This window comes from Phaseolus vulgaris, chromosome 4 (genome assembly GCF_051622355.1).
Source record: "Phaseolus vulgaris cultivar YP4 chromosome 4, ASM5162235v1, whole genome shotgun sequence".
Classification (NCBI taxonomy): Eukaryota; Viridiplantae; Streptophyta; class Magnoliopsida; order Fabales; family Fabaceae; genus Phaseolus; species Phaseolus vulgaris.
In genome coordinates, this window is record NC_143501.1 from 44,241,021 (window position 1) to 44,250,973 (window position 9,953).

The following is a 9,953-nucleotide window of genomic DNA, read 5'->3' on the forward strand; positions in this document are numbered from 1 at the left end:
AGAAAGTGATTGATCTATGAAGACATAGTGACAGAGGAAAAGGATGGTAGTTGGAGTTGTAGGGTATCCTTGTCCATGGAGGACACACAGATGGATATCATGAGGGACTAAGCCATAACTCAATATTCATTTTTTTATTATTAAAACACAAAGGAATTCCTTATCCATATTTCTAAGTGAATGTTTGGTTTCATGTTGGATCAAGTTATTTGTTTTACCTATAAGTTAGAAGTTATTTTGAGTAATTTTTATCTAATCCTCAAAGCTTGGATTCGAAGTGACATCTATCCAAACACACTACATAATATTATGAATTCGTTTAGATAAACCGTTTTATAAGGATTAAAAAAAAAAAAAAAAAGAATTCATTAGGTAAAATTAATTTGTATATAAACTAAAACTAAAATCGAAAGACTATATAAGAAACTTATATAAATTAACTTATACATAATCTAATTAATTTTTTGTTTATGTATTTATACCAGTTGAGATTGGATGATCCTATAACTCTCTTATTGAAAGCCGACTAATCGACTTGTATGAAATACATCAAGTAAAAAAGAATACACGGTAAATTAGGTAGTATGATTATCTATATTAATTACGGTCCATCAATAATAGAGTTTATTACAACTATATAAATAAGCATAACAGACAAAATAAATGTACCTCATTAGCAACACCCACATATCTAATATTCACTTGAGCGTCAAATAACCTTTTGCAGGTGCTCTTTCGACTAAAAGTTCAGACCTAAATGTTAGAAGAAGGAGAGAAAGGAAAATGCGATTGAAGGAGATGAATAAATTGTTCAACCGATAGCAGATAGGGTCTTAACCTCTTACAAATATACTATTTCTCTTTTTGTTTAATATGTAAATTCATATAGAAGTTTTATGGATAGATAATTTATGTTTGTGTTGTTATAATTTATAAAAAAAAAATAAGATGAGTCCTATTCCTATTAAGTATTTAGAATTAAACTAACCTAAATTTTTCTAATATTTTTTCCTAAATGGAAAGTGTGTTTAGAGTTGGATGCACCTGTTAGGCCAAGAAAGCAACTCCCGCAATCTATGGCAGCAAAAGTCAAGTTTTACAAACCTAATTTTCTAAATTTCAACCTAATTTTACAAGTGAGAATTTTGAAAGCCATTAAGGCTTATTATATAATGTTCTAAGAAAAATTAAAAGATACGTAACCAAAAAATGGTATGTTATAAAAATATAATTATTATATATAGTTGAAAATGACTTAAAAAATTTGTGTGTTTTTTTTTGGCATTTTCCATTAATTTAAAAATAATAATTCATGCAAACTTGAAAGAAATATATTACAAAATGTCTTTCATTTTAAAAAAAGTTAAAAAAAAGGATTCTAAAATGATTTCTAACTATTTTAAATCCAACCATAAAAAAGCTTTTGCCCATTAATTGCTGGCATGGTGTTCGAACTTATGTTGTAATGTGAAGAGAGAGAAATTCCAGCTAAAACTAGTGCCTATTATTAATAATTCTTTTAGCTTCAGATTAATTACTTTTTTTTTTTTTCAGTCCATGTTCTTTTTCTTTTGACAGCAACTATGGATATATTATTCATAGTTGATGAATGAAGTCAAAGAGAATAATTGTTAAAAGCTGTGTTCACACGTCGTTTGCAAAAGGAAATTTTCTTACGATGTAGCAAAAAACAGAATTTCAAGAAACAGTAAGGTAGCACTAATGATTTGACTTTTTTGCTGGAAATATTTTTAATTCCGATTCCACGATCATTTTGTTTTTGGTTTAAGACTACAAGAAATCTCCACTAGAAGTAATTGACTAATTGATTTGATTAATAAATAATCTCTTCCCTACAAAACCTTATTTAATTGTGACATTTTTTCTCCTTTTGTTATCAGCATGAAATATCCGTTTTATATTTAGATTGGACTCCAACTTGAGATTTGGTGAATGGTGTGGTGTCATTCACGGGAAAAAACACACGTGGAAGTAACACATAATTATGAATCAATTGTAGAAAATAAATAATACAGGATTTAACGTGGTTCAATCGCTAATTTACAACCTAAGTTCATGGATAACTAATTAAGTTTTAATTCTGTTTGTTACAATTTTATTACAAACACAAAGATCTATTAAATAGAGATTATAGTCCAACCCAATTGATCTGGTTTCACACTCAACAATCATATATAGATTCTGATCATAAAAATTTTTAAGATGAGTCTAAGATTTCCCAAGTTGTGTGGTGTCATATATAAATTCCAATCATTAAGTTTGTTAGACTTAGATATGAGACTAGATCGTCTTATGTATAGATTTCGATCATAGACATCTTATCAACACTAATGTAGATAAAATCCAATTATATCTCCTAAACATTTAGGGAAATTTAAGTAGAAAATAAAATGTTATAGAAATTATATAAACATTTAATAATAAATAAAAAGTTAAAAGAAGACAAAATATAAATATAGAAGAAAACAAGAAATGAGGATAAAAGGGATACTGAGTAAAAACAGACAAAAAAAAAACTAGGTTGAAAACAACTAACAAACTAATTGCTCTAATCATTCTTAGCTAGAACAAAATATAAAAACAATATATTTTTATTACTATTGATGAATAAAATGAGATGGTTAGTTAAATATAACTTCTTTCATTTTTTCCTTTTCTTTGTTTTAAAATTTTTAATGAAGTAACTTTTTAAAGAAAAACCCCCATTTCTTCCGTATCTGTTTCACAGTTCTTTAAGGAAAGAAAAATCCAAATACTTGTATGATTTTAAAATCCAACCCAAATATTAAAAACATAGTGATATTCAGTGCTATTTTATTTATATGCCTTGATAAATTTCAATAACCAATTGTTTGGTACCCTGAAGGAAGAAGCCAACATAAATGCTGTTTTGATCAGAGTTTGGTTAGTCCATTTATAAGTGTAAGTTGTAACCATATGGGTAGGTAGTGAGTAATATGAAATCAAGTATAACAGGTTGGATGAGGTGAACACCATAAGTGAAGGTATGAAGCTGCAAAAGACTGAAACTGTCAGTTAGAGTTCGTGAAATGGTTGAAGTGTCCCATTAATGGAGAACAATGCATAATTCACTTTTTTTCCCCAAATGGTATACTTCTGGGAATTAATTATCTCGATATAACAATTTCCTATTTAATTCCTGAATAGGATAGCACTTTTTAAAAAATGTACTATCCAGATAATTAAATAAAAAATAGTGTTATTAAAAAAATTAATTTCCAAAAACATGTTATTTTGGGGAAAATGTTGCATAATTGCCATAAGTGTTGGATATGAAGTCAAAATCAATTGGATTGGATTGACTAAATACTATATTTAGTGAGTGAACTTAATCATGGTACATAGTTGAAACGCAGGTGAACATTGTTCCGTGGCCTAAGGGAAAGAATGTTGGGTAAGAAGTCAGAACCAATTGGGTTGGGCTGACTAGGCACCATGTTTAATGAGTAGGCTTAATCATTGTGTCTCTTTTATAATATCTATTTAAAGAGATCATTGTACTTGTAATTGGTGTGTAACAAGATAAAATAAAAACTTAATAGTTGCCGTGTGAATGTAGATTGCAGTTAGCGACCGAACCACGTTAAATCTTGTGTCATTTATTTAAATCAATCCGTACTTGTATAAAGATATAAAGTAGAACATGAACACGAGTTTGGCAGAGTAAAAAACTGCAGAATACAGAGATGAAGTGAGGGAGCAAAAAAAGTTTTATGAAATGCTGACTCGGGTCCAACCTTGTAGATTACAGTGGCATAGCACAAAATTCACCAGATGTCAAACTTTATAAAATAATGGATTCTGATGGTGACAATCAATCTAAGAGTTCATAACTTGATGTAATTGTGAAACCGTTGTTAAAAAAACTAACATGTATTGTTTTACCTGTTATGTGATCTTGTCTTTCATGTATTATATAATATTAAAAGACATTTAATTACCATCGATTTGATCATGATTTAATCATAGGTAAACCAATGAACTGTGAGACAATAAGTTCGATTCTCAACCTGGTTTTAAGAGGGATCAGATCCTTAGCAAAGACATTTTTATGATATCTTAACCATAAAAACTATTTAATATATTTTAGAAAAAAATACTACTATCAAGTCGTGCTTAGTTATGGATGAACGCGATTCGGTCACATGACCATGAATTACACCTGAGAGAATCTTTTTCCAGTTTTAAGAACATTGTCTACTTGACATAGACACTGAAAGAAAAGGGTTTGGTTTTACCAAGGTTTAACAAGATAGAGTGGAAAAGAATGGGTGAAGCATCAGTACAGGGCATTTAGCAGAATAATTACAAGCAAAAAACTAAGATTCAAATGACATCATGTTTTGCATCAGATATCAATGAATCAAAATATAGTTGACAATATGGTAGAAGTGTAAAACTATTATACACAAACACAATATGCTCTTTTGACCAATGATTTTTAATCTTTAGTTCTGTTCTTTATATTTTTTTCTATGGAAATGGAATGGATCGGCGAGTTGGTTACCGATAAATGAATCAACAAATCTACCATAGCCATTCATTTCTAGCACTAACTGCTTTCACATTAGTTAACACAAGTGGAGAAGTTTTGTAAAGCGATATCAAGTCATTGAGACATCTGTTTCTCCTGGGGCTATGCCCTCTCAGACTGCTAATACCCGATGCACCAATCTCATAGATTTTTCCTGCAAAATTCATGTAAACTTTTGATATTTCATTACCTTCAAGCTGAGTGATAGATAATATAAAGGGACTACCCAAAACAGAGATCAAGTGATCACTATCTAGCTTTCCGAGACCACATGAGTATTTCTCAACCCAAAATGGTAAAATTACTCCATTACTTTGATTTTAAAGAAAAGAAAGTAACACATATTTGCAAATGCAGAAAGTGAGGATTATTCTGCCAAAGACTACATAATTCATGGTATTATGGCTATTATTTTAATCATGATTATCTTGAGACCTGGATCAGATTTAGCCATCCCTAATCTTTTACAAGATAGAGCTATAAATTATAAATATGTCCATGAAAGAGCATGTTTTTTATCCTGTTTTTTTTATAACCAGGAGATATAATTCTCCTCCCAGAGCACATTGGAGCAATATTCTTGCTAGACGCTGACACTAAAGTACAAATTATTAACTACAAGTTACAACACCCCAGCAACTTTAAAAAGCACAGAAAGTGAAAAATAAAATGTATTCAACACTTAGAAATTTCCATCGGAATAACTTCATATCAATTGAGATGCACAATTGCATCCTTATATTTTGTGCTGCGACATTTTTATTGCTTTGTCCATGTTTCATAATGCTTAAAGAATACACATGTCTGTTTCAAAGCGGCCATGCTTGCAATTTTCAAATAATGAGCAAAATTTGTAGTTCGATTGCATACATGAGAATTAATTTAATTGGAACAATACATGCACTGTAACTTCAAAAAATGTTTTCTTCTAAACTTAAGTTGCTAGTGTAGATTGTACACAACAAGCTGAATCCCATACTTAAAAAGAGAGAACAAAAAATTACCTTTCACCCATATTGGAGGAGCACCTGTAGCATTAGCAACGAGAAGGGACATTGCAATGTCTTCACAAGTTCTGTTGAAAGAAAAAAAAAATGCAGGATATGAAAAAGAACAAGTGATAAGAATAAATTTAAAATTCTATAGAGGGTTAATTAATCATATATATTACCTGTCCCTGGAAACATAGCCCTGAATTGATGGAGCCATCTCGTGAGTATATAAATCCAAGTATTTCCTGTGAAAGAATGCAGCCTTCGAGAGAACCATGCTATAAGTGCCCATCCACCAAACAGACCACCATCCTCCATAACTGTAATATGCAACATTATTTTGCTGTAGTATACAAAGTGAAATCAGTCAGGTACAATATATGCAAAGTAGCAAATCAAGTTATATTCAATAAGGGTAAATCATTATGTTACTACTAAGCACATTCCCACGAATACAGTGGACATCTGCACATTGCTCTTATTTTTCCCTTTCTAAATAAAAATATAGTAGCAAACAGGTCATGTGTTTTTCCTACTAACTCATTTCCCATTATTCTGCACAATATTAGTTATCTTTGAAGTGAGTTTGTCTCTAAATTGAGCAAGGGTGTATCTACAAGTAAATTAGAAGATTGTAAACATGATATGATACCAATTAAAATGAGGATGATAGACCCTTACTTGCTCACTTCAGAGATAGTATCACTTTAAAAGAGCATAGTCCATTTTAGTTTCATTTTTTCTCCCTCCATCCCCACCCTTAACCCCATAAGTAGAAGTTGCACTCGAACCATTCTTGTGTAAACAATTAACGTAGTGTTGTTCATCTTCATCACCTAACCAATCAAAACTCAATGCAAGCTTTAGTTGGTTGGACCCTGCCATATGACCATACAGCTAATCCTATAAAATACTAAAGGTTTCAGTATCCAAATTACAAGAATTATTGCAAACCTCGAAGTCATATTCCACCTTTGAGAAATTAAAGAGAGTAAAAATGTAAAATTCAGGCGGTTCAAATTCAAGTACGAAACAGGAAATGCAGTAATTCTCTAATAACTAACCTCCTTATCCAGCCAGTGCATTCGAGGAACAAATCCCACCATTGTAGAAGGTGTAGTTAGCCAGACAGAGAAAGCATAATCTAGAGTAGAGCATGGAACAATCACATCATCATCTACTGAGAAAATTGCGTCAGTCTTGAGGTCCTCAATTGGCCTAAACCTGCTGTTTGACTCATAATCTGCATTGATGTCAAATCTAAAGTTTGGTTTGTGAGCTTTCTGAGACTTCGAAACCACAATCTTATTAAGATATCTTTTCAGCCTCTCAGATGGTTGTTCACTTTCAGTCCACACCACATGCATTGCATCAGCACTTCGACAGGATGCATAATGAGCAACAGTTTGTTTCAGAAGAGATTTTTTCCTCCAAGTGTTTATAAGCACAGTATAGCTAGCCCTGAATCATAAATTAAATCAGTTGTATCAGTAGATCCAGCTAAAATTATAAAAAAAAAAACTCCACAACTATAATCCTACTGGGAGCAAGAACCACATGCAAGAAAAAACCACTAGAAGAAAATACAAGTGTGGGCTTTATGAATTTTCAGAAACTTCTTTTAGTTTTAAAACAATCAAAGACAACCGAATTTAAAACCAAGCTCGTTCATCGTGACAGCCAGCACTACTCCAAATGACTCATGCTCGAGCTAGAATCACAAAATAAAATGTTTGTACAAGTTTGTCTATAAGGACCTTTACAATGTCTTTGGATGGAGAATTTTTAACGGGTAATTCACTTTTATAAATAATTTAAAATGTTTTTAACCAAATATGTTGTTTGGATAGAACATTTGAAAGGAAATTGAAATTTTAGGAATTTATAATACAATAATTTAATTAGCTAAATTATAAATTTTCAAATTTAAAATTTCACCTAAAAAGTAAGAATTTCAAATTATTTATACTTTTTCCTCTCCTAAATTTATGTTTCTTTTCTTCATATTCTTTTTTCGACTCTTCGGTTGTGGGACATCATGAACTCAACTTTAGTCAAGACATAGTTGGCTTGACATCACTTTTTGACAAGATGTATATGAGAGGTTCTTTTAGGTTAAAGTCAATGATGTTTATTTTTTGTCGTCATCACCTGTTTCGAGATTTCTTTGTAAACACCAACATTATATTTTAGCTGATGTCAAACATGATTTTATTTCGGTTGATGTCAACTGAGATTATTTTTCAAATAATGTTAGTTGATGTTATTTTTCTACCAAAGTCGATCACAATGAAGATCAATATTATTTTCTTGACCAATATTGACAAAACTATTTTTCAATAGATGTTTGTCAAGATTTTCTGTGGATATTAGCTAAAGAAATTTGATTGAAGTTGTAGTGGTTTTTTTTGTCAATTGTAGAATTTTTTTTTCCATCTGACTATGTTATCTGGTGATAACTTTTGTACTTGGTAGAAAGTGAAATTCTCTATCCAAACAAGTAAACTAAAATTTAATAAATGTTAATTGTTTTATCCAAATACAACATTTGAAAAAAAAAATTTAAATGTAATAAATTCAAATTCAATGTATTTGAATTTTTTGACAATTGTAAAATTATATATCCACACACAAGGTTTAGTGAAGAATAATGTGGAAAAATCAGGTTTAGGGTTACTCATATTTTTCGTGAAGGGAATGCGTGTACTGATAAGTTGGCTAATTTATTATTTATTCATAAAGAATTCTTTCATTGGTATAATAGACTTCCATTTAATTTGTTCTTAGAATTCTTTATTAATAGGTATAGTCTACCTATGTATCATTTTTGTTAACATATGGGTTTTGGTCTAGTCCTTCCATATTTTTGTATTTTCTTTTTTAATAATACTTTTTTTATGTGATGACAAATGATTGTTGTTACTTGAGGTGTCAGCCTAACTGAGATGTCAAGTAGCATAGTGATGCCTAAAAAAAAATGAAATGAAGTTTTTCATAAGTTAAAATTACTTTATACATAAGTTAATCTAGCTTATGGTGAAATTAATTTCAATATTTCTTTTGCAAAAGTGTTCGGACACGCCTTTTAAATGGTGTGTCCTTGTATTTGACACTGACACGTGTACAATTATAGCTGAAGTGTCCAATTCAAAATACAATATTTTGGATATCTGACAATTCTAAGATAGTTCCAACACAATTTAAAAAAATACAATTATTTTCTAGAACCTCATGAGTTATTGTATGAGATTTTATTATGATTGTAGAAATAAATATTAAATCCTATACATAATAAAGAATATTTAAATTATATAAATATTATTGAGAATGCTTTTATTTAATTTCTTATCATATTTTCTATAATGTGAAATTTATTAAGTTATTAATTTTTTTAAATGAATTTTAATTTGTAATGATGATGATTTCATATCATATAATTCAAAATATGAATTCATATTCCTATGTTGTATATGTTGGAGATATAGGGACTAGACGTGACACTCTCTGCAATATCGTCCATGTATATTCTCAGGGAATCAATCTACCACCATGACTATCATTAGGAATCTCAAATATCATGGTGAAATAAGCAACCTAAGACATCATAATGAATCTTTTGCTTAGAGAATTGGTTCAAACGATGACATCCAATTGCAACATTAAGTAACGGGAACTCAATTTGAAAGCAAAAATACACATACAAAAACTGGTTTCTTTTTAAATTTAAACCAAATTGATCATGTTAAAACTACTTTTCACCTCTGAACAAAAACTTTGATTATAATAGATTATGACAATAGATAATAGAATTAGTGAAATAATTTAATTTCCACAACCACTCTAAATCGACCCTAAAATGAACAGATCCATCAGAACAAAATAAAATTGCAAAGAAGGAAAATAGATCCATTTTATTAATACCTTGAAGTAACCGAAGAAGGGTTGTGAGGATTCCAACCCATCCACGAACTGAGTCTGGAGGCGATCAAAACGACGACGGAGAGAGCGAACAGCGCTAAGAAGAGCTTGAATTTGGCGGCGCCGAGGAACTGTTTGGCTCGGCGGAGGGAGAGAAGGGGGCGGTTGCTGTAGGCGCTTCGGCTGGCTGCTTTCTGCTTCGCCGGAGAGTCGAAGCCGTCGCCTGCGTCTGCGGCGACGCCGGCGTCGCGAATCTGAACGGAGGTGGACATGTCTCAAGGTAGAAGAACATTCGATTAACCGTAGAAAGAGAAGGCAATGGTGATGGTGGTGGTTACAATCACCATGTTTGCGCGTGATAAGCGCTTCAAACGACAAAGCGATACATACATGATCACTGCTTCTAAACGACGTGTCCTTGAACTAAAAACGACATACTGAACTATTTTAAGTTTAATAACTCACAT

The 9,953-nt window shown here is 31.0% G+C and overlaps 1 protein-coding gene across 1 annotated transcript; it reads right to left on the bottom strand.

Moving 5' to 3' along the window:
- Positions 1 to 4,314: 4,314 nt before the first annotated feature.
- On the bottom strand, positions 4,315 to 9,953 carry LOC137837712 (glycosylinositol phosphorylceramide mannosyl transferase 1). The gene is made up of 5 exons (XM_068646814.1): positions 9,490 to 9,953; positions 6,633 to 7,029; positions 5,748 to 5,911; positions 5,581 to 5,651; positions 4,315 to 4,730 (listed from the first exon to the last, which is right to left on the bottom strand). Exons 1-5 carry the CDS (start codon positions 9,756 to 9,758, stop codon positions 4,570 to 4,572), a joined length of 1,062 nt encoding a protein of 353 aa, XP_068502915.1. The 5' UTR covers positions 9,759 to 9,953; the 3' UTR covers positions 4,315 to 4,569.

Bases quoted from the DNA above. Each gene is read 5' to 3' on its own strand.
- LOC137837712 (XM_068646814.1), bottom strand. From the start codon at position 9,758: ATGTCCACCTCCGTTCAGATTCGCGACGCCGGCGTCGCCGCAGACGCA. The intron at 5,912-6,632 runs GTTAGTTATTAG...TGTATACTACAG, and splicing joins TGCACTGGCTGGATAAGGAG to CAAAATAATGTTGCATATTA. The intron at 5,652-5,747 runs GTAATATATATG...TTCTTTCAACAG, and splicing joins GGCTATGTTTCCAGGGACAG to AACTTGTGAAGACATTGCAA.